The sequence below is a fragment of the Telmatherina bonti genome, assembly GCF_933228915.1.
Source record: "Telmatherina bonti genome assembly, chromosome: 4".
Classification (NCBI taxonomy): domain Eukaryota; kingdom Metazoa; phylum Chordata; class Actinopteri; order Atheriniformes; family Telmatherinidae; genus Telmatherina; species Telmatherina bonti.
This window is the reverse complement of record NC_136622.1, coordinates 32,084,675-32,109,944: the sequence shown is the minus strand read 5'-3', so window position 1 is coordinate 32,109,944 and position 25,270 is coordinate 32,084,675. Positions and strand designations below refer to the sequence as shown.

At 43.6% G+C, this 25,270-nt stretch overlaps 1 protein-coding gene across 4 annotated transcripts; it reads left to right on the top strand.

Annotated features, from left to right (window-relative positions):
- Positions 1-1,111: 1,111 nt before the first annotated feature.
- On the top strand, positions 1,112-24,637 carry kdm5bb (lysine demethylase 5Bb). 4 transcript variants are annotated; one of them, XM_079239504.1, is made up of 28 exons: positions 1,112-1,409; positions 2,805-2,882; positions 3,274-3,396; positions 3,494-3,664; positions 4,049-4,105; positions 4,947-5,084; positions 5,178-5,271; positions 5,608-5,726; positions 5,956-6,114; positions 8,598-8,717; positions 8,814-8,972; positions 9,143-9,324; positions 9,434-9,596; positions 9,688-9,807; positions 10,150-10,344; positions 10,576-10,757; positions 11,379-11,503; positions 12,554-12,704; positions 12,791-12,905; positions 13,782-14,137; positions 14,670-14,808; positions 14,909-15,088; positions 16,256-16,417; positions 18,300-18,785; positions 18,863-18,947; positions 19,019-19,227; positions 19,295-19,561; positions 23,717-24,637. In XM_079239504.1, exons 1-28 carry the CDS (start codon positions 1,224-1,226, stop codon positions 23,852-23,854), a joined length of 4,659 nt encoding a protein of 1,552 aa, XP_079095630.1. In that variant the 5' UTR covers positions 1,112-1,223; the 3' UTR covers positions 23,855-24,637. The 4 variants fall into 4 exon arrangements, with proteins under 4 accessions (XP_079095630.1, XP_079095629.1, XP_079095632.1 ...); XM_079239503.1 differs by having other exon boundaries at positions 5,956-6,132; XM_079239506.1 differs by lacking the exon at positions 4,049-4,105.
- Positions 24,638-25,270: the final 633 nt, after the last annotated feature.

Sequence of the window (25,270 nt, the reverse complement as noted above, 5' to 3'; positions counted from 1 at the left end):
TGTCAGCTTTAGTAACACAAAAGACACACTGTAGCTTTATAAATTGTGATCTAGAAAATGTACCAAAGGTTATTCAAGATCGTCATCATCATTATTGTTCGCTTATGCTGTAAGATTAGAAATAATACCCAATGATTTGTAAATGTTCACAGCTGTTAAATTTACAGTCAATGTCAAGTTTGATCAATAACAAAAATAAATGAAAATCATATGTAAAGTTAATTTAATTTATAAAAAAAAATAAATAAATAAAAAAAAATATCAAGAATTTATTCTATAAACACTGTCAGAGTTGGTGAGTATACAACCCTCTACCAGTAGAGAAGCAGGCCTATTACATGATAATGCTCTACTATTACTGGTACATTTATGTGCTGAAAAATACTCCACTTTAATGTTGCAAGTGGGGGGGGGGGGGGGGGGGGGGGGGGGTTATGGCTTAAATAATTTAATGAAGTTTTAGTTTCTTTGTGCAATAAACATTGAATGTTAAGCTTTTTTAATGTCATTAGTAAAATCTGAACAGTAAGGATTGGTGCTGAAGCATAAAAATGTAATAAAGCAGAAAGAGAAGTGCCTCCTAATTACATACAGAAGGTTCCCAACTTTGAAAACACTTTTGTATTTATCTAACATCTATAATTTCAGCCTATGCAACCTTATCTGTTGTTATGGGAATTTTCAGGTTAGGCTGTTATATGTTGCCAGCTAAATCCTTTGCTTCACATTGGACAACAGGGATGTTTGCTCCTCTAAACAGCTTAACTATATATTGGACTTTATCCTATTCCACGAAGACTATTGAATAGTCACAAAGCATAAAGACACGGAAATTAAAAATAGAAAAGCGTTATGTAACAAAAAACCATTGATAGCTGCTTTATTACATGACAAAATTGAAAGCCTATAAAGCAGCAGTAACTGTGTTATACGCTAATTTGACGACAAACGCGGTAGATAGTGACGTATCTCATAATCATTAATGAGAACCGTGTGGTGTCTAGTTTTTCTGGCGGACGTGCTCACTGCCTTGGAACATTCTCTTCACTGTGCGTGGATGTGTGTGTGTGTGTGTGTGTATGTGTGTAGATTATATGTGTGTAATCTGCCTCCACTCGTGTTGATGTCGACTTGCAGCAACCGACATTGGCGGTGAATAGACAGGAGGGGAAAAAAACACACACTCCAGTTAAAAGCTGTAACACGCCAGTACGAAGGCTGACATGACCAGTCCGGGTTTCCACCGGGTCGAAACGATGAGCCAGCCTCGGCCGGATGAGTTCAAGCCTCCTCCGGAGTGCCCGGTCTTCGAGCCCAGCTGGGAAGAATTTCAAGATCCTTATGCTTTTATTAATAAAATCCGTCCCATCGCGGAGAAAACGGGGATTTGCAAAGTCCGACCACCTCCGGTGAGTGTGAAGAATCGCTGCACGACATTTCTGAGGCGCGGATGCTGAATTAGTTCGGCTGGAAATTAACCGAACGTTTGGATTTAAAGGGACTCTTCAACATGGCGGACGCACCGTCGTGTTCGGTCTTTGTGCTGCCACCGCTAGCTACCTCCTAAATTCTGTGACTTTAATTTTGTTTAGTTTTTTTTTTCTACATCTTTAAGATAACAAGCAGTCAGATAAATGAGTTAATGAGTTTGAAGCGGATTACAGCGGTTGTTCAACAAAGCCTCGGTGGTCATTGAGCCTCTCGGCTAACAGGCTAACTAGTTAGCAGCTCACCAAGCAACCTGTCATAATGTGGATCACCGCTTTGACATGAGTAGCAATGCGGAAGCCATTCGGCTGCATACTACTAAAACATGATAAATGAAGAGATTAAAAGATTGACTTAGGTTGTATTTACCTTCTTTGTCCATAAAATGTCCCTAAAGCTTTGAAGGTGACATAAATGAAAGACTATTTGTTGAGGAACATCTTGGAGCAACTGGGTCACTCAGTGTGTGAAAGCATCAGTTTTAGTCACTTTCAAATGAACACATGAAGAAAATTACATTTAATTTGATCCAAAGTAAACTATCATGGTTTTTTACCCCCCATTTTGTTGAAGTGAGAATTTGAGCAATAAATGGAGCAAAAAGTACACAGCTGAATTCATTATTAAAGGATTACTAATGTGGTATAAGTTAATATGGGCTATGAAGTTGTGATTAAATCTGATATGGTAAAGTAACATTATAATTGTGGTGCACTTTATCATGATGGTAGCTTGTTTTCACCCACTGGTCATGCAGGAGCCTGTGTTGTAGGGTGTTGTCCTCCATGTTGGCTTTGTGGTAAGCTGGGCTTGTGAGTGAGTCTTCCATCTGGCCATTTTGTGTGCCAGTAGGGGGATATTGGCTACTGACTTTAAACAAAATCTTGGGCACCTTTTAGTGTTGTTGGGTTTTTTTTTTTTTGGTTTTTTTTTTGCTCATTGTGAATTAAGTTTTGTATTGGCGTGATTATTGATTGGTGATATAAGTTTGCAAACAGGGAAGGAGCAGTGTGTTCTTGCAGGATGAGCAGGCCTCACTTTTGAGCCAAACTTGATTCAAACATCAGTTTACAAGCCTGCCATCTTTTTGCCATAGTAATGCTTTCTAGTGTGTTAAGTCATTGTGATTGAAGGATTTTAATACTTTTATCATTTTGAATGTTTTTAAGAAACGCCTTGAAAGGATGTAGCTGCATTTGATGTTTTTGTTCAAGGATGGAAGTCATAAGAAGTGCTTTTGCTACATAAAAATGTACTTGGACTACATGATTTGACTTTCTTCCTGTTCTATTATGAGTAATATTGTTGCTTTTCAGGACTGGCAGCCTCCATTTGCCTGTGATGTCGACAAACTCCACTTTGTTCCTCGGATTCAGAGGCTCAATGAACTGGAGGTGAGTTTTGTTAGTCAGATCATGCTGGTGCTTATTTGAATTTTATCTATTTATACATTTATATTTAAAAGTAATGTATATTTTCTTTTCTTTTACATAAATAATGTAGTTACATCTCCTACTTAACAAGAAGTTCCAAAATAAAAGAGGAGTGTTATGAATGCACTGTAACAATGATTTTTAACATGGACATTTTGCACATTTGGTCAGGATTTTACAATATTACTTCTCTAAATGATGAAAAATAAAATGAAAGTGCGCTTTATTATTATTTTATTAAACAAGAATAAAATAAAAAAAAGCTTTTCATTAAAGATTTATTTTTAATGTTTTCCTTTATGACTGTCCTGCTAAACGTCTAATGTCTTCTCTTTGCTGGTTTGTGTCTCAGGCTCAGACCAGAGTCAAGCTCAACTTTTTGGACCAGATTGCAAAATTCTGGGATTTGCAGGGATGTTCCCTGAAGATTCCTCATGTGGAGAGGAAAATTTTGGATTTATATAAGCTAAATAAGGTTGATTGTTATTTCCAGAAGCATTCCTCATGCATAGACTATTTATGTATTTTTCTTTAAACATCCAATTGAACGGATCTGTCTAATTTTTTTTCAGCTGGTAGCAGATGAGGGTGGATTTGAAATTGTTTGTCAGGAGCGGCGTTGGACCAAGATTGCACTACAAATGGGTTTCGCCCCCGGCAAAGCCGTCGGCTCGCACCTACGAGGGCATTATGAGAGAATCCTCTATCCTTACAATCTGTTTCTGAGCGGAGCTAACCTGCTGGTAAGTTGTATGCATGCATCTACATGGCAGTATATCTTGTGCCTGATGATTGTGGTTTTTGTGCAATTAAAAATCTAATAATGAAGTTAATTCATTTGTCATCAAATTGGATATTTCTTCTAAAATATTTGTTTCGTTTGTATAAAAAGCCCCATGAATGTCTCCTGCATGTGTTTTCTGTTATTCTGTGTGGAGATCAGTGGGAATTCTGCAGTAATTCTTAAGTCAGTTCTGTTGTCTGAGTGGGAATTTGATATCTTGTGTCATTTAATTGCATTTGCATTTAACAAGAGAGCTTATCCAAGATCATTGAATTGGTTCTGTGTGGCCTCTTGGATGGGTCACTCTAAATTGAATAATTACCAAAGCTGTCTCTTGCCTCAGGCACCAGATCCAGCTTCCAAACTGATGCGTTTGGAGGCTGATCCTGAACTTGAAAAGGTATGTTTGTGTCATGATTATGAAGATATTCTGCCTCAAAATGAACTAAATGCATGTATATTTGTGACGGGAATTTCCAGCTTACTGGGGTTTAATGTGCAGACATGACACCGAGACTTTCCTCCATCTCACAGCAGGTTTATTTTAATGTTCACATCAGCTGTAGCGTCGACATCCAGCAGGTATCTCTGAAGAACATCTAAAAATAAAGTTTGTAATTTTCTGTCAAGCACCAATTGGTTGAAATGTTACCAGCTGTACAGTTCTGCATCACAAAAAGTCCGTCAATATTAAGATATAGAGTCTGCCTGGTACAGCCATTAAACTGCTCTACATCTTAGCACGTACCTTTTATTTGTTAATTTAGTACAAATGTGATGACATCAAAGGCATTTGAGCGCTTAACCTTAGAGTTTTAATTGCATCATGTAAAATAGAAAACAAAGTGAGAGGAAAGGTGATCCAGCCTCACTTAAAGTTGTTTGGCATGTTTCTTAACTGCTCATTTGTGGCGACAAACTTTTAACTAACCACATCCTTCCCACCAACCTTTGTCTCATGGCTGTAAAACCAGACAGTGTATTAACATTTCCATCTTTTAGTCACATTTTCTAGCTGCTGTTGTTGTTACATTAGATATTTCTGACACAGAGGTCATCAATATTGACCTCTTTTAAAGCATAATGCTACCTTACTCTCCCACTTCCTGTCTAAATACTTTCATTTAAACCTGTTGTTTTCTCCTGATCACTGCTTCTGTGTGTTTTCAGGTATTTCCAGCAAGGCACATAAGTGTGTTGTATCTTTGTGGTTGTAACTGGCTGCTTTTTTACTCCTTCAGTGTGTTCAGAAGCCTGTCCAGCCGGCGGAGAGTGCAGACGAGAAGGAGGAGAAGCTGCTGGACCAGGCTCAGAGGCAGCCTCCCCCGCCGCCTGACTCTTGCCCCAGTGCTCGCAGAGCCAAGCGCATGAAGTGTGAGGTGGGAGCTTCAAACGTCCGCACACACACACACACCTCAGAGTTGCAGCTTCGTTTAAGTTGGTACCAGTTTCACGCCCCTCTTTCTCATCAGGCCACCAACGTGAAGACTGAACCAGGCGAGGCAGGAGACAACCGGCCGAACCTGAGGCGGAGGATGGGCTCTTTTGTCGCCAAGCCAGAACCAGGTCAGAATTCTTGTTTACAGTATGAATAATAACACTTTAAATCTAACACTCCCTTTTGTAACCTGCTGGTCCTGACACAGGCAGTTTATAACTCATCATAATGTAAGATGAAATGGGAACTTAAAAGTTAACAGATAATTATCAAATTCATGTCAGAACTCAGTTATAATCGCATGTACACGTATATTTCCTTATATCTGTCCAGAACTATATTTATGTCCTAATATGTTGTTTGTAAATATGGAGTTTGAAATCAAGGTTTTCCAAATTACCAGTTAAAGTCTGAAAGCACAAGTGCTGCTTTTAGTAATAATGATGTTTCCTGGTTTCTTACAGAAAAGCTGATTCCCATTCCAGTGAAACAGGAACCAGTTGAGAGTAAGGAACCAATAATTGAAGCCGAGAAACCCAAGTCACGGTACAAGAAGATGATTCCTCCTCTTCCTCCAAGCCCGGTTTGTAGAAACATCTTCTGTCTGCTCCATGACTGGTTTTACTGGTGCGACATACACTTTCTTTACCCCCACATCAGCTAATCTCTCACATATTCCCAGCTATTATGATACATAAAAGATGACATTACGTATTGACAAGAAGAGAATTTATTTCACATCCTTGTTGGTAAAAGTTTCATTTTATTTATATAGACATGAATTATTCCCGTCCCCTGTCTGTGTTGTGCAGGTGGATCTGGTTGTGTGTCTGGTGTGTGGCAGTGGGGGAGATGAAGACCGACTGTTGCTGTGTGACGGCTGTGACGACAGCTACCACACCTTCTGTCTGATCCCTCCTCTGCACGACATCCCCAAAGGAGACTGGAGATGTCCAAAGTGTCTGGCTCAGGTGATGACAAACAACAAGGTCTGATTAAAGCCATTTTACTTCATTACTCAATTACTGATGCATTAACAGGGACATTTACTTATTTCCAGGTTAAAACTTTTTATTCTTGTTCTCCTGTGGGATTGTGTTGCATAAGTATAATACAGCTCCTCAGTTCAGCCTCTTTTTTTCTTAAATAATGTACCTTTAGCTTTTCGAAGGCTGTTTTCTTTTCTAGCACTGCTTTGAAGGAATAATGTGTGCCAGCCAGATTGCTCAGTGTGACCTGATTCACACAGAGATTATCATAATCAGATAATGATCAGTGTGTGCAGGTGTATTCAGCTCAAGTCAGTTAGATAGCAGCTGTAGATAAAATACAAAATAATAGCAACATGACTTAAAATCTGCTGAAGCCATGAAGGAGCCACTGTTGATAGTTTTGTATCAGTGGCTCCTTTAGTTTTTCATTCAGACATTTGCTCCAAGTAGAAAGAAAAAGGCTTATGAGGGTTTGTGGACAAACAAAACACACAGCAGTCAGTTTCAGTTTCAGACATGCAACAGCAGAGGACGAAGTAACTGAGCAGTTACAAAGACAGACAAAGACAGCTCTGGAGTTCAGCTTGGCATTGGACTAATGCTTGATGACCATTTCATTTATCATGTTTGAGGCACCCTTCGCACATGTTTGAGCTTTCTATCAAGTCTAGATGGTTTAAAGCCTGTCTGCATGACAAACACCAGGAAGTCTGCGCGGAAAGTTGGTCAGGACAGAATAGGTGAAAGTTTCACAAGTCTTTGGGGGAAACCACAAATAGTCTAAAGGTGGCCCTGAAAAACAGCTCTCGGGTCAGACAGAGCTTTAAACATCCGGGGAGCTTAAAGCTGGTGTAGGTAATCTTGCTGAGAGACATTTTATTTTTACTCTGGGTGAAGTGGTTCCTCGTTCTGATAGTAGTCTGTACATGTTGTCATAATGAACAATAAGAAATATAGTTAGACCCCTCAGTTTACTGTAAATCTGTAAAAACTCTGACCAATCAAAACGCTTGGACCGAAATGGAGTTGTTCATTTCTTATATTTCTTCTCCCGGCTCCCCTCCTCCCCCTCCAGCAGCGCATACCTGATAGCCACACCCTGCATATAAACAGCATGTTAGGATGAAAATACAAAGTAGAGAAGAAGAAACTCGGAAGGCAAACATGGCTGAGAAAATGCAGGAAGGATTTCTCCGATCGGTTTATTTGCCTCCTCCTGCTAAACAGCCGAGAAAGAGAAAATCGTTGGTGGAAAAAGCTGCGAACTAGAAAAACCTCCGCCATGAACTGTAAAAGTTTCTGCATCCGGATCACCACCAAAATTAAATCTGTTCTTCCTTTTCACATTTACAAAAACTCCTGAGAAATTAAATAAAATCTGTCCATAACTTTTTGAGATGGGCTGCACGGTGGCCTCACAGCGAGAAGGTCGCTGGTTTGATCCTCAGCTAGGGCGAGGTTAGGATGGCGGTCTTTCTGTGTAAAGTTTGCATGTTTTCTCCGGGTACTCCAGCTTCCTGTAAGGTTAATTGGTTACTCTAAATCACCCATAGGAGTGAGTGTGAGCGTTAGTGGTTGTTTGTCTCTGTGTGGCCCTGCGATGGACTGGCAAGCCATCCAGGGTGTACCCTGCCTTTCTCCCAAAGGGCTGCTGGGATAGGCTCCAGCTTCCCCGCGACCCTTCATCGGGTTAGGCGGTTGAGATGATGAATGAATGAACTTTTTGAGTTATCTTGAACACAAACAAACAGATAAATCCCAGTAAAAACATGACCTCCTTGGTGGAGGTAAGAAAAGATAAACTTTATTTATATAGCGCTTTTCATCGACACAAGGTCACAAAGTGCTTCACAACAATAAACATAGAAAACCTGCAATGTGTGGGAAAAAAAAATTAAAAATAAATACAGTATGAATACACAGCAGTGTCACCGAGTCTTTTTGGAGCTAAAATGCCTGAACAAATATGTTTTTAAGAGGTTTTTAAAAACTTCTACTGAATCCAGAGAGCGCAGATCCTGGGGAATCTCATTCCAGAGGCGGGGAGCGACAGCTTAGAACGATCTCCCCGGGTTTTAAAACGAGTTTGTTGGACCATCAACAAGTGTCATCAACATTGTGCCGACCTTAGACTCTGAGCCGGACTGTAGGGCTTAACTAAGTCCTCAATGTAACTAGGGCCCTGTCCATGTAGGGCTCAGAAAGTAAGTACCAGGAACAAGCCTTGGATCACGCAAGGAGCAAAACCAGAAGGGGAGGAGCCAAGACAGGGCGCCACTTTCACATCTTGCTAGCTCCCCAACATTACCTACCCCAGCTTTACTGACAAACCCCCTAACCCAACACATGCCTCTACAGAAGTGGTGCGAAATTATGCAATTAAAAAATAGTAAAACTGAAATGTTGATGAGAGCTGTCAAGTCGCTGCGCATCATTAAATCAGTTTTTAATGCAACCCACAGGAATGCAACAAACCTCATGAGGCGTTCGGGTTTGAACAAGCGTACAGAGACTATTCTCTACGTGCGTTTGGCCAAATGGCAGATGCTTTCAAATCAGATTACTTCAACATGCCGGTTCATGTAAGTCGTTCAGCTCCCACCTTAAATGTCTTTCTTCCTCTTTGTCTCAGTGTTTTAATGAAAATATTGAGAATATCTTTCATCTCTTTGTTACAGATGGTCCCCACAGAGCTGGTAGAGAAAGAGTTCTGGCGTTTGGTTGGCGCCATCGAGGAAGACGTTACTGTAGAATACGGAGCCGATATCGCCTCTAAGGAGTTTGGGAGTGGATTCCCCATCCCTAATGGGAAGTTTAAGGTTTCCCCGGCAGATGAGGTGAAGCTCTCATTAAAGCTGTCAAAGCCTTGCCTGTCAGTGGAATTTTGTTGCGACAGCTTTGTGTTTTTACTGTGTTTTATTGCATTGATTAAACATAATACGACCAGGTAGATTTATTGTGCAATAAGTTCATGTTTAATTAATGTGAGTTTGTTATTCTTATTCAGAAATACCTCCAATGTGGTTGGAACCTCAACAACCTGGCCATGATGAACCCGTCGGTGCTGACTCACGTAACAGCCGACATCTGTGGGATGACGCTGCCGTGGCTTTATGTTGGTATGTGCTTCTCCTCCTTCTGCTGGCACATTGAGGATCATTGGAGCTACTCCATCAACTACCTGCACTGGTATGACTTGATATTTATGTCATTTCCATCTGGCTTTAAGTCATTTACCTTCCATCAGAAAACGTGAACAGATCAGATTTGAGATTCCTGTGTTTTTACACTCCAAAAGGGGAGAACCCAAAACCTGGTATGGAGCTCCGGGTTTTGCTGCGGAGCAGCTGGAGGAGGTGATGAAGAAATTGGCTCCAGAGCTGTTTGAGTCTCAGCCCGATCTGTTACACCAGCTAGTCACCATCATGAACCCCAACACCCTGATGGCCTACGGTGTCCCAGTACGTATTCAAGAGGCTGCTTTCATCATTTCCTTTTCACAGCGGCATGGAGCTAATGTATGCTGCTGCTAACTGAATCTGTCTGTTTCAGATTTACAGAACAAACCAGTGTGCTGGTGAGTTCGTCATTACGTTTCCCAGAGCATATCACAGTGGTTTCAATCAGGGCTTTAACTTTGCGGAGGCGGTCAACTTCTGCACTGTGGACTGGGTACGTGTCGCTTTAAATGAAGACGTCAGTCTCTCTTATCAGACAAAGATTCCCACAGTTTTTTTATGAACATCTTCTCTCAGTCAAAATACATTCAGGTGAAATGATTATTATTCATATGAAAAAGTTCAGACTACTAATATATGACATGTTTAAGAAGTCATTTAAACTGGTTTTTGATCAATAACTTGATTCTTTGTTGATAACTTTCCCTTCACCATCTGTACATCTGTGTACGACACATCATGTGATGGAGTTGCTGTTAACAGCCATCAGGTGAAATGTCTTTTAGGATTGTGTTTCACTCATTACGAACCATTTATTTCCTCTCGGTGCCACTAGATGCCTCTGGGCAGACAGTGTGTTGAACACTACCGCATGCTGCACCGATACAATGTGTTCTCCCATGATGAGATGGTGTGCAACATGGCCTCAAAAGCAGACAGGCTCAACATGGTCCTGGCCTCAGCGGTGCACAAGGACATGGTCCTCATGATCCAAGAAGAAAAGGAACTCAGAGATAAAGTGAAGAAAATGGTACGAAACTCTTTATTTTCATTACAACACACCGTCTGTTGGTTCTTTTGAGCGAGTGTGTGAAGTGGATTTAGACGTGTCATACACTCGCTCATCTGTCTGGAAAACTGAAGAAACTTAACGATGTGTCGTGTCTTTTAGATAATTGATGTCTTTTCTCTGACCTATTGCCCTCTGTTAGAGTTCGCTTTTAAACCATTAGCTGTTTTCTCACGCCTCCCCCCCCCTCAGGGTGTGCTGCACTGCATGGAGGCAAAATACGATCACCTCCAAGATGACGAGCGGCAGTGTGCCAAGTGCAGGACCACCTGCTACCTGTCCGCCATCACCTGTCCCTGCAGCCCAGGAGTCCTGGTCTGTCTGTACCACATCAACGACCTCTGCTCCTGCCCCATCACCAACTACACTCTGAAGTAAGTCCTGCCAGAACTGATCCAGCAGCAGCACTGGGGCAGACGTTTAGGTTTTACTATTTAAAGCTGTACTTATGTAGGACATGATGAAAGCATCTTGTAAAAGTCTGTTTTATTTATTACTTTCAACTTATTTTATGACTTTTTATGTTATGACTAGGGATGTTTGGTATCGGCTTCTTTACTGATATCCGATGTAATAATTTTGTTAAACTCTTCATTTCCAACACCGATATAAACCGATACTGATATTTTGGAGCTAATTGTGCCAAACAAACAAAAATATCTAGAAGAATAAACATGCCATCACTTGTATTTTGTCATTTTGAGTTAAAGGAGACATAGCTGAAGAGTTTGATATATTTTATATGCGTGTTGTGTAAAAGTTATGCCATTAAAATGTAAAAACTGAGATCAATAATTCCTTATATTGCATTTTAATGTCGATATCGACCGATAACATCATACATCTCTACTTTCTACTTATCCTAATACTTCCACTAAGGCGACAACATCTGCCAGCAAAAACATCTCTATGTGTTCATAGTTGGTGAAAAAAGCTGACTCTGTTTCTTCCTGTGTGCCGTGTAAATTTAGTTTGTGTTGTGTTTGCTGCTGCAGTTACAGATACACACTGGACGACCTGCTCCCCATGATGAACGCTGTGAAGCAGCGAGCCGAGCTGTACGATGAATGGGCCTGCCGAGTGACAGAGACTCTGGAGGCTAAATTGGAAAAGAAAAAAGGTGTGTAGCATTAAAACGAACCCTTAAAGATGCATATTATGACTTTTCTTTTGTCCTTTTTTACAAGTTGATGCAATTTACTTAAGGAAATATCTGACATTGTTGGGATGAAATACAACAGGTTAACAGTACAACAGCATTTTCAATCTTGCGTTTAGAGCTCTTTTCATAGAGGTTAGTTCTTCCTTTTTCTCCATTTTCCTTCTTATAGAAGGACTAACTCTGGGAATATGCCATGATCCTGGAAGAGAAAACCTTACACCTGATCTGAACGCTCACTCTAGCATATCAAACAAAACCAGGATGTAGAGCATTAGAGGAATTACTGGATAAATGGAAGTTCATCTTAGTGATGAGAAAACTGAAGACAGATTTAAAATTGAAATATTCTGAGTATTATGTCACCTCGTAGTTGACTCATCTACATTGCGGAGTAAATTTAAATGTTTTGTTTTAACATATAAAACATCTTCTGCAGTCATGTGTCCCCAGCAAGTCCCTGAGGTCATGTGATCTGTTGTTTCGGACCCTGTGACCGCTTTTAAAAAGCAGCTACAAACACATCTTTAAAAACTTGCTTTTGGTTGGCTTCTCTTGTTGTATTTACTGTTTTTTTTTGTTTCTTGTGCCTTTTGTGAAGAGTTTTAACTTCTCATTTCTAAGGAGTTGACATGATTTAAACATGAGGTTGTATGGAAATAAAGACTGGTTTCAGCACAGTTCTACTCTGTGTTGGGAGTTCATCAGGCTAACTCAGTGGCAGATTTGCAGGTGTAGGCAGTGCCAAAAAGTGTCATCATTGTGCCATATTCTGTTGGAATTTAAGATGCTCAAACCTTTTTCAGTGATAATTTTTTTTACATTTGTTTCGTACGTTCATGAAATTGAAAATAGTCCTTGCTAAACATGTTTTTAGCTAAATGAATTTGAGCTCAGACATCCTCAGCAGAAGTGGCGAATAAATCAAACAGCCCAGGAAAGTGTTGGGTTGTTTCATCTGTGACTTTTCATTTCACGTCATACGGTGACTAACTGGTGTGCTCTCTGCAGGCCTGCCGGTCTTTCGCTCCCTTCTCGCTGAGTCAGAGTCCAAGCTGTTCCCCGACAACGACCTGCTTCGCCGGCTGCGTCTGGTCACACAAGATGCAGAGAAATGCGCCTCTGTGGCGCAGCAGCTGTTGAACGGCAAGAAGCAGACCAGGTGACTTTTATGTGCTTGAACCTTTATAATGAAAATTTCCTCATATTGGTGAATCATATCAATAGGATTGATGCCTTAATTACCAGGTATCGGTGTGGCAGCGGGAAGTCACGGAGCCAGCTGACAGTAGAGGAGCTCAGCTCGTTTGTGAGGCAGCTATATAACCTCTCCTGCAGCCTCCCTCAGGCGCCCATGTTGAAGGTAAGGAGAGGAAGACGGACGTGTTCAGTTTAAACTCCAAAACTCCAAGACTTAAAACAGCCACAACCGTAAGAGATGAAGACAATGTTGGCTGTTAGACATCATGGATGTCCGTCCATCCATCCATGCATCCATCCATCCATCCATGCATCCATCCATCCATCCATCCATGCATCCATCCATCCATCCATCCATCCATCCATCCATTCATGCAACCATCCATCCATCCATCCATGCAACCATGCAACCATCCATCCATCTGTCCATGCATCCACCCATCCATCCATTCACCATCCATCTATCCATTCACCCACCCATTCATCCAACCATGCATTCATCCATCCATCCATGCAACCATCCATGCATCCATCCATCCATCCATCCATCCATTCATTCATCCATCCATCTATCCGTCCGTCCATCCATCCATCCATCCATCTATTCACCCGCCCATTCATCCATCCATCCATCCATCCACCCATACAACCATCCATCCATCCATCCATCCACCCATACAACCATCCATCCATACAATCATCCATCCATCCATCCATCCGTCCATCCATTTCCTTAACAGCTTCATCTAATTCAGAGTCGCTGGGATATGGAGTCTGTACCAGCAATCACTGGGTGAGAGGCAGGTACACCCTGGACAGGTCGCCAGTCCAACACAAAGAGACAAACAACCATTCACACTCACTCCTAGGGACCGTTTATAGTAACCAATTAGTGTAACATACATGTCTTTAGACGGTGAGAGGAAGCTGGAATACCTGGAGAGAACGCGGGGAGAACATGTAAACTCATATCATGGAGGTCATTTAGAAAAAAAAAACTGGAATTTTGATGTGCTTTGCGTTGAATGTTTTTCTCCAGGAACTCTTGAATCGCATTGAAGACTTCCAGCAGCACAGCGAGAAGGTCCTTGCAGACGAAGCTCCCAGCGTCGTTGAGATCCAGAGCCTGTTAGATGTCAGCTTTGACTTTGACGTGGACCTGCCGGAGCTGCCCCAACTGAGAGTGAGGCTGGAACAAGCGCGGTGGCTGGAGGGGGTGCAGCAGGCCAGTGTCCAGCCCGCCACCCTCACTCTGGAGACCATGAGGAGGCTCATCGACCAGGGAGTCGGTCTGGCACCTCATCCGTCTGTGGAGAAAGCCATGGCGCGTCTTCAGGAGCAGCTCACTCTGTCTGAGCACTGGGAGGATAAAGCGAGCAGCCTCCTGAAGGCCAGGTGAGGACAGCAGACTGAGCGTGAACATCAACAAAAGCACAGTACAAATGCTGCTGCTAGAATATCCAACATGACCAACAAAAAGTGAGCATCACATCCGGTTCCGCCCTCATTCCATCGGTGCTTTTCAGTATTAACAGTCATCCGTGCTTTGTAAACACTTTTAATGGCATGACTATGAGGAATGTGCTTCATTTCTCTGCATCATCAGATAAATTCATGTCAAGCAGGCAACAAACAACAGTTTGTTTTGTTCTTATTTTATATTCATTGTTTTTTGGCAAATATTTTAAATATTTAGAAAGACTGAATGAAGTAGACCCTGTGACAGACTGGCGAGCTGTCCTGGGTGTAACTCACCTTTCGCCCAAAGACTGCTGGGATAGGCTCCAGCTTCCCCGTGACCCTTAATCGGACTAAGCGGTTAGGATAATGAATGAATGAATGAAGTATAATGACAGGTTAGGGGACACAGAATTCATGCTAAAATCATGTGCCAAAGTTTAGATTTGTGTGATTTTCTGCCCACCAGGCCCCCACACTCCATAGAGACTCTCAGCACGGCGGCTGAGAAGGCCTCCGGGATCCCCGCTTACCTCCCAAACTGTCTCCTCCTAAAAGACACCATCAGAAAAGCTCGCGAGTGGCTTCAGGAAGACGAGGAGCTGCAGGTTCGGATGCACTAATTTGACCAACTTTCACTCGGTTTGATTCTGTGTGAAACACTTCATTTCAGAACAAACACAGAGTGAAATAATCGTCTCATTTCAGGCCAGCGGCTGCATGCCGACGGTGGACCGCCTCTCTGACATGGTGCTACGAGGACAAGCCATTCAGGTCCACCTGGACCCTTTAGAGAGGCTGGAGTCTTTACTGCTGGATGTGCAGAAATGGAAAGAATCTGCAGCAGTAACTTTCCTTGAAAAAGATTCAAACCTCACTTTGCTGGAGGTAAAATCTCACGGATTTACGAAGATTATTACCATTTTCTTTCAGCTCAGCTAAGTTATCAGCTTCTGCTGGATCCAGTTTTAGTTTGTCAGCTGAAAATTGATCCTAATTTGATGTAAACCTCATCACAACAGCTCAGCCATGACTTTACCTTCACAATAGTTTATCTGATTAGCAATAAAGTAAATTTAATGCTCATTTATAATTAAGTTTGTTAATGGCGGCAACAAATTAAATTAGGCTGCATCAAAACCACATGAATTGAGTCTGTAAGGAATTATATATGTCTCCAAATCACATTTTAAGTCAACTTCAGTTCTATAAGTAATTTAGCTCATCAATCAACATTGTTCTATTGATTTTTTTAAAATAAAAAAGTAAATTATTTGCAGTTTTTGAAGACAGACAACAGCCACAGGGGAAATGAATCGGCATCCAGGTGAAAGCCAACACTCAGGACGCAACAAACAGCAGCGGCTCTGTTGCGCATCAAGCTCTCGCATCGCTTGTCTTTCAAAAAGTTGATTGGTTGCGATATTGGAGGGAATTTTGGCATTTTCTAAGTAGTGCGTTCCAGATAAAGCATAAATGATGAAGAGCTGGGAGAATTTGCTGGGATTGACAGACTCTACTTTAGAAAAAAAGAAAACTGCCTGGTTTGTCCTGTTTTTAAAACAAAGACACATCCTGGTGAGTTTCATCATTTAATGGCCAACTTCAAGGCTGATCCAGAAAAATTTCTCTTCCACTTCAGCAGTCTGTGAAATCTTCCCTGATTGGTTGTAAAGCCACGCGACAGCGATAAAAGCTGAACATTTTCTAACTCTTTTGTGTCACATCGCCAGTGCATGTCTATATGAATGAGGGCGAAATGTCGCACAAATGTCGCCTGTCGCTTGTCTGGGGAAGGGCAGTGCATTCGCCTCGTCACACACGTTCAATAGGAAATGAATGGAGAAGAAGCAACTGCCCCCCCTCCCCGTGTGTCGAGCCCTTAAATCATCTGATGGCAAAATGAACATCTTTGAGTTTTAATATAGTTGAATTAATAAACTCTGTAATATGTTTATGTTTTTATATTAATCTGTAGCGAAAGCCAAAGTCATTTGTCTTTAAGTAGATTCTCCATTAGATCCAAATCTTACCTCCACTTTTGTTTCATTGCAGGTTCTGTGTCCGAGACTGGAAGTTGGAAATGTGGCGTCTCCAAAGAGGAAGGCCAAGAAAGGGAAAGAATCGCCCAAGAATAACAAAAAGAAAACTGCGCGGCTCAACACTCTCTGTGATGTGGAAAATGCTCTTTCACAGAGCAAAGACGCTACCTCTGCAGTGAGTAAACTGGTAGAAATTAGAGATATCCTTTATTAGGAGTTGATATCAACATTAAAATGCAATATTGTTTATCATTGGTATCGGTTTTACTTTTTTGATGACTTAACTTTTACACAACTTGGACACGTCAAACTCTTCAGCTAAGTCTCTTCCAACTCAAAATGACAAAATATAAGAGATGTCACAAATATTTTCCAGATATTTTTGTTTTTTTGGCACAACTTGCTTAAAAAATATCGGGATTGGTTATTAAGAGTTGGACAAAATCAATAGGGGTAGGAAATTGAATTGAAAAAAATCAAATATTGGGAGTTTTTGGCTTCAAAATTTTAAAATTGATTTTTGTTTATAAAAAAAAATCGATTTTATTTTTCAAATAAATAAAAATAATCAATGATAAAAAATTTTTTTGTCATTTTTATTGTTTTTATTAATCTTTTTACTTTTCTTATTGGGCATTAATTAAGAAAATTAAGAAAATTTACTTGCATAAAAAAGTTTTGTACATTAATTTTTTGTTTTTAGTGTACAAAAATCAGCAATATCAAAGAATCGTGAGAATCGCAATTTAAATCGGAATCAAACTGGTTCAAAAGCATATCGTCGCATCCTGTATCTATCTTATACACCTAAAAACCTCAATATCGAACATCCTTATAAGAAATAATTGGAAGCGCCGGGATTTTTACGTACACAATAAGAAAGACGAAGAAGAAGATGATTTTATGTTCGCTGACTAAATGTAGAAGGTTTGATGATTTGCTCTTTATAAAAGGAAACATTGTTTAGCAGCATGTCGGCCATTTCCACCATTCCTGTTAATGCGTGCGAATGCCTGCAGTGAAGTTCAGATCGAGGTTATCCTCCACCAAATACATCACATTCTTTCACTAAAAAGCCTCCAACAAAGACGGGGATGTCCTCTTTGGTTTTCCCAACATAGTAAACTCTGTAAGATGCCTGGTGGGGGTGCTTCTAAGTTTTACTTTTGGTTTCTGGTCTGTTTGTTTTGGAGACAGTCATGATTTTTTTTAAAGAGCACTGATGTGTTCTGATTGCATGAAAATGTGCAGATGACAACAAGTAGAGGAGACAGGAATGCCAAATACCCAGTCATGTGTTGGGCCCTCTGGTTTCTGAAAATCTGGACTGAATGACAGAATTTAAGAGTAAAAATTGCTGTAAAACATCATGGAATGTTTTCAGACCATGCAAACCTTTCTGCTACTTATCTAGGAGTTTTTCATGTCTCTGAACCAAATGAACAAGAAAACATGATGAAAGTCAAACCGCTGCAGCTCCCTGTCTGAGAAAGTCTCCCCCAGAAAGTCAGTGACGGCTTAAAGACCAACAGAAACACCAAAGTTGTCCAAGAAATATAAAATATGCCACCTAAATCGTGCACTTTCTCTGAATTTTTTGGTAGAGCGATACAAACAAGGAAGAGCGTTGTCAGAAAACCAGATCAGCTTCTATCACCTCGAGTGTTGGAGCTGCAGCTTGAGGCTGTCCTGAAGAAGATCTGAAGGAAAAATACCAGTCCATGACCATAAAACTGCTGTGTATTAAACATAAACAAGTCTTTTGTTAAAAAAAAAAAAAAGCAGACGGCTCATATAGGCTACAGAGGTTACAGCAAGCCTTTAGAAAGAAGGTTTTCCTTTTGAAGTGTCTATACATCCCCCCACATGATCCGACATGTGAGGTTACAGAGTAAAAGGCAGATTTCAGAGTGAAAAACACAGAATCTGAAACAAAATAAAACATGACCTACATAAGGAATCAAAGGAACATGAAGGAGCAGATCTTCCTCATTAATGTTTGATGATTTCCAAACTTTGACTGTAAAGAAATGTTCTTATTGTATTTTATTCACCAGACGGCAACTCTGGAGGAGCTGCGTGTGAGGGAGATGGAAACTTTCTCGAATCTCAGGGCAGCAAACGAGTCAAAGCTCCTTCCCACTGCAGACTGCATGGATCTCAAGGTGTGTTTGTGCCAGAAGGCCCCCATGGGTGCTATGCTGCAGTGTGAACTCTGCAGGGACGCCTTCCACAGCGTGTGCGTCAGAGACCCGTCAGACTGCTGCGAGGCACAGCCGTGGCTCTGTCCGCACTGCCAGCGATCAGAAAAACCCCCACAGAACCAAGTCCTCTCCCTGCTAGCGTCCCTGCAGCGCATCGAGGTGCGTCTGCCGGAGGGCGACGCTCTGAACTATCTGGTAGAGAGGACACTAAACTGGCAGCAGCGAACGCAGCAGATTTTACAGGCATGTAATCTACCAGATCTAGAAGAGAGACCAGGAACCCCTCCCACACTAACCCACTGGGTGTCAGGCTGCGACACTCAGGTCAGCAACTCTCAGGTCAGTCTTTATCTCTTTGTGTCATTTGTTTTTACTCTTTACTGGTGTTAATTTACACTTTGATGCTGTTGATGCAGGCTCCATGTTTGACTCCAGAGTGGAATAGGACAAGCCATGCTCAGACTGTCTTCTACACCGAGCAGAGATGCATCCCGCTGCAGGGTCAGTGTTGTCCCTCTGCACTCTCTTAAAACATGAGGCGTGGTTATTTATATGTTGGGTGTGATTTACAGGGCTGAGTCACGAGCTGGAGGAGCTGATGGTGGAGGGGCTCCTGCTGCAGGTGTCTCTGCCACAAGTCCAGAGCCTCTACCACGTTTTACTGGACAGAGCCAGCAGCCAGCACACAAGCAGATGCATGTCGCCACCGCAGGAGGAGGCCTCAGACTCGGACAAACACATGCAGTTCATCACTCAGGGAACAAATATGCCACTGACCCAGGTAGAAACCATCCTAAAGAGCACGTTAAAATGGTCAGAGCTGTTTCTGATCATGGCTTTTCTTTCAGGATGGTACCAGCAGCACAAGAGACACCGTGACCGGCTCGGAGAGGAAAACCAAGAGGCATCTGGAGAGGGAAGGCTTAGATGCAGAGCGCAAGGGGAAGGACAAAAAGCACTCTCACAAAAGACAGAAGATGAATAAAAAGAAGGCTCAACGGCGGGCAGCCTCCACCTCATCCTCACCGCGCTCTGATTTCTCCCAGTCTGATGACTCCGACGAGGAGATGGCTGTGTGTCCAGCGGAGAGCTGTCAGCTGCCAGAAGGAGATGAGGTGAGAAAAATAAAAGCCTGAAAGACATTTATTCTGTGCAGGGAAGCTCGGAGAGCATCTATGTAGGGGAGAAGGAATCCTTTTGTTTGTTTTGCCCAAACAAAGCTGGAACTTTTAGCCTCTGCTCAGACGTTCAGGCTCGTCTTTGATAGGTGATACTCCTCCTTTCACCAAATTCCTCAGTCAGTTTCCTCCCAACAACATGCCATATTGTCAGAACAGGTATGGAGCGGTTATGTGAAGCAGTGATGGAGGAAGGAAACAGCAGAATTATAGTTTTAGTCAGGATATTGGCAGGCAGGAGGGACACAAGTCCTACATCGTTATAAAGGACAGTTTTCACACAGTAACGTGTTGTTTTTGCCATAAAACTCATATCAAGCCAACAAGCACACAGAAGCGACATTTGGAATCATTTAATACGTTTGTAATGCTTTTGATGAGCGTGATGGGAATAATTCAGAAGAAGGTGATGCGGATAAAAGTTAATTCTTTTCATTTGAACTGTTTCAGTGTGAAAATGCTCAGCAGTCCGTTTAATCTTTCAGGTTCTACTGAAACTTGTCTGCTGCCGTTTATTTCTGTTCCACTGTCGCCATTTGTTTAAATCTGAAGCTTGTATCAGCGAACCCACACGTGGTTCAAGCATGCGCAGAAACCACAGAAAGAGCAAATACGTGCTAGATAGACAAATAGACACGTTCATCCAAACTTACACGTGATAAATGATCAATTTACCGAACACGCATGTCTTGTTGATGGAACGAAGCTGGACACTCGGAGAGAACACACACACACTGTGCTAACCACTATGCAGCCGTGTGATAAAGGTTGATTGGGACAGCTGAGGTGTTCTCACAACACGTCTCTATTCTGATTGGATTGTGGAAGGCGAAGTAAACTGAAAGATCAAAAGCTTTTAAGCACAATTTCTCTTTTATTTTATATTTAGATGATGAGAAAACAGCTCGATGTTGAAACTGATCATCTCTCAGATTCCTCAGTTAAACTCCTGCTGCTACACACATCTATTAATCTAATTACAAGTTCAGACTTCATCTGTAAAGGTTTTCTTCTGCTCCAACTCAGCCAGGTTGCCGTTGTGAAGCAGCCATGTTTACATGAGTGGCTGTCATTCTGAATAAAAGTGAAATCCTCTTCAAACAGATGAAAAATATGTGATATGGTTTCTCCGAGGACTCGGAAATGCAGCCACACACAGATCACAACCAGATATGGTTTATTGAAGCCGGGGGGCCCGGAGGAAAACCAGGGAACAGTCTGACAGAGTGGCAGGAGGATCCTGAAAAGGGCTCCAGATACAAGGAAATGTGGATCCAGAGTCCAAAGGTGTCGTGATTAAACAGGCAACGGTCAAAATCCTAAAACAGGCCATGGGCAGGAAAAAGTCAGGTGAGGGGTCCGGCACAAGGAGATCCGAGGGACGTAACTGGGTCATTGGCAGGACAAGAGAAAACACTGGACACAACAAGGGGAGTATAGCTGACCATCTGGCAGGGAGGCTGAAACAGGAGATGGTTTAAGTCGGGTGGAGAGCAGGTGAAGATGGTGTGCGATCAGTAGGGCTGAAGCTTTTGCCCCGATTCGATTTGATTCCCATTTTTTGGGTGGCAATTCGATTTAAATCGCGATTCTCACAATTCTTCCATATTGCTGATTTTTGTAGATTAAAAATAAAAAAAATTTATAAAACTTTTTTTTGCGCTGCCTTCAGACGGTCTCGCTGCCTTCAGACGGTCTCGCTGCCTTCAGACGGTCTCGCTGCTGTCAGGCGGTCTCGCTGCCTTCAGACGGCCTCGCTGCCGTCAGGCGGTCTCGCTGCCTTCAGACGGTCTCGCTGCTGTCAGACGGTCTCGCTGCCTTCAGACGGTCCTGCTGCTGTCAGACGGTCTCGCTGCCTTCAGACGGTCCTGCTGCTGTCAGACGGTCTCGCTGCCTTCAGACGGTCTTGCTGCCTTCAGACAGTCTCGCTGCCTTCAGACAGTCTCGCTGCTGTCAGACGGTCTCGCTGCTGTCAGACGGTCTCGCTGCCTTCAGACGGTCTCGCTGCCGTCAGACGGTCTCGCTGCCTTCAGACGGTCTCGCTGCCTTCAGACGGTCTCGCTGCCTTCAGACGGTCTCGCTGCCTTCAGACGGTCTCGCTGCTGTCAGACGGTCTCGCTGCTGTCAGACGGTCTCGCTGCCTTCAGACGGTCTCGCTGCTGTCAGACGGTCTCGCTGCCGTCAGACGGTCTCGCTGCCTTCAGACGGTCTCGCTGCCTTCAGACGGTCTCGCTGCCGTCAGACGGTCTCGCTGCCTTCAGACGGTCTCGCTGCCTTCAGACGGTCTCGCTGCCTTCAGACGGTCTCGCTGCCGTCAGACGGTCTCGCTGCCGTCAGACGGTCTCGCTGCCTTCAGACGGTCTCGCTGCCGTCAGACGGTCTCGCTGCCTTCAGACGGTCTCGCTGCCTTCAGACGGTCTCGCTGCCGTCAGACGGTCTCGCTGCCTTCAGACGGTCTCGCTGCCTTCAGACGGTCTCGCTGCCGTCAGGCGGTCTCGCTGCCGTCAGACGGTCTCGCTGCCTTCAGACGGTCTCGCTGCCTTCAGACGGTCTCGCTGCCTTCAGACGGTCTCGCTGCCGTCAGACGGTCTCGCTGCCTTCAGATGGTCTTGCTGCCTTCAGACAGTCTCGCTGCCGTCAGGCGGTCTCGCTGCCGTCAGGCGGTCTCGCTGCCGTCAGACGGTCTCGCTGCCTTCAGGCGGTCTCGCTGCCTTCAGACGGTCTCGCTGCCTTCAGACGGTCTCGCTGCCTTCAGACGGTCTCGCTGCCTTCAGACGGTCTCGCTGCCTTCAGACGGTCCTGCTGCTGTCAGACGGTCTCGCTGCCTTCAGGCGGTCTCGCTGCCTTCAGATGGTCTCGCTGCCTTCAGACGGTCTCGCTGCTGTCAGACGGTCTCGCTGCCTTCAGACGGTCTCGCTGCTGTCAGACGGTCTCGCTGCCTTCAGACGGTCTCGCTGCCTTCAGACGGTCTCGCTGCCTTCAGACGGTCTCGCTGCCTTCAGACGGTCTCGCTGCTGTCAGACGGTCTCGCTGCTGTCAGACGGTCTCGCTGCCTTCAGGCGGTCTCGCTGCCGTCAGACGGTCTCGCTGCTGTCAGACGGTCTCGCTGCCTTCAGACGGTCTCGCTGCCTTCAGACGGTCTCGCTGCCTTCAGACGGTCTCGCTGCCGTCAGACGGTCTCGCTGCCTTCAGACGGTCTCGCTGCCTTCAGACGGTCTCGCTGCTGTCAGACGGTCTCGCTGCCTTCAGACGGTCTCGCTGCCGTCAGACGGTCTCGCTGCCTTCAGACGGTCTCGCTGCCTTCAGACGGTCTCGCTGCCTTCAGACGGTCCTGCTGCCGTCAGGCGGTCTCGCTGCCTTCAGACGGTCTCGCTGCCTTCAGACGGTCTCGCTGCCTTCAGACGGTCCTGCTGCCTTCAGATGGTCTCGCTGCCTTCAGGCGGTCTCGCTGCCTTCAGACGGTCTCGCTGCCTTCAGACGGTCTCGCTGCCTTCAGACGGTCTCGCTGCCTTCAGACGGTCCTGCTGCCGTCAGGCGGTCTCGCTGCCTTCAGGCGGTCTCGCTGCCTTCAGGCGGTCTAGCTGCCTTCAGACGGTCCTGCTGCTGTCAGACGGTCTCGCTGCCTTCAGATGGTCTCGCTGCCTTCAGGCGGTCTCGCTGCCTTCAGACGGTCTCGCTGCCTTCAGACGGTCCTGCTGCTGTCAGACGGTCTCGCTGCCTTCAGGCGGTCCTGCTGCTTTCAGGCGGTCCTGCTGCTGTCAGGCGGTCTCGCTGCCGTCAGACGGTCTCGCTGCCGTCAGGCGGTCTCGCTGCCGCCAGACGGTCTCGCTGCCGTCAGGCGGTCTCGCTGCCTTCAGGCGGTCTCGCTGCCTTCAGGCGGTCTCGCTGCCTTCAGGCGGTCTCGCTGCCTTCGTTGGGTGATTTTCAGCTGCAGTCCCACAGTCTACCACCCACTGCAAAACCACTCTGGAGACAAAAAAAAAACAAGTGAATATTACAAGAAAAACTTCTGTTATTGTCAATGGTGTCTTTGTTCATTGCAGCTTTGTTTTGTGTGTGTGTGTGTGTGTGTGTGTGTGTGTGTGTGCGCAGGTGGATTGGGTCCAGTGTGACGGCAGCTGTAATCAGTGGTTTCACCAAGTGTGCGTTGGCGTCACAGCGGAGATGGCTGAGAAGGAGGACTACGTTTGTGTGACATGTACACTGAACGACGGACACATGAGAAAATGAAAAGACTGCCGAGGTTTTCCTGAAGTCTGCGTGTCCCCGATCCGTTACTGGAGCCTCCAGTCTGGATGTGTCACTGATCCTGCTCCCCTCCTCACCCCACCTCCACCCCCGTTTGTCTCACCCTTTTGTAACAACGGTGCTATCTCCTCTTCAACTTGTCGTCCGAAACTATAATGTTTAGTTATTTTTTTGTATTTTTACATATATATTATATATATTTCTTTCTTCTGATGAATTGTTTGTGGTTGTCTAAATGGGAAAAAAAAAACAGGATGTGAAGTGTGCTGCATGGGATTCTGTTTCATCGGCGCAGAGGAGTCTTACACCATGATACCCCGATTAAAGAGAGTTAAGAGTTAAAATTACCTTCTTTGCATGTTAAACCAGATCTACGGGGACAGAAGTTGAGGTTTTCACCCCCTGAACCCCTTCAAGAAGTAACTATTGCATTTTTTTTTTCGTTGAAATCCAGTGTTTAGTACATGCATCTTAATATAATTATTCCTCTTTTTTTTTGTAGAATAGTTTTATTTATCTGAGCAATAATTTTTGTCTGAATTGACTTAAATGGCTTGATCTCCGCGGCGTTGTGTTTTAGCGATGATGGTGTGATGTACAGAAAGTTACGTAGATGGATGGGTTACAGCTGTGGAGATGCACCCGAGCAGGCCGAAGGAAAAACACACTGCTAACGGCAGACCCACAGACTGGAAGCCAGCATATGAAACAGAGGGAAAGATTTGGAAAAGGTGAAGATGTTACAAGTTTATATTGTGGAATAAAGCCCGTTTGTTCTATGTAGAAGTCTGGTCTTTTCACTTGGTGGAAGGAAAACGATGAACGACGTCCTCGTAAACCACATACATACTTCACAAACAGCTACTGCCTTTATGTCTGGCGCCTATTTATGAGTCTTTTTATTTGTTTTTAGATAATAAAAAAGAATAAAAAATTATGCGTGCATTTATAAATGCTAACTTTCTATAAAGTCCTTATATAGTTCAGAATTTCTAGTGTTTCACAGCGTTGAAGTCAAACTAATAAAATAACTGATCAAACTCTTGCTGCCATAAGAACTCATGCAGTTCTTTTCTATATATATATTAGATGAAGGTCTTAAATTATAAAGATGAACAAGAAGACCCAGTAGCTAAATTATACTTTTTAAACTAATAACCCAAAATAAAAATGTGAACCACGAAGAAAGCTGCTGACACAGCTGATGTGAGAACATTTTATAGCTTCTGTTCAGAGATGATAAGATCTGCTGCACACCTGCTACAGCCTCCGTGCTTTAACTAACTAGATAGATAGATAGATATTCCCATCTCTGTGACGCAACTCAAATCTTCATAATAGAATATTTTCAATAATAAATCCCATATCATTTTGAACTTAATGTAATAATGATGCCAT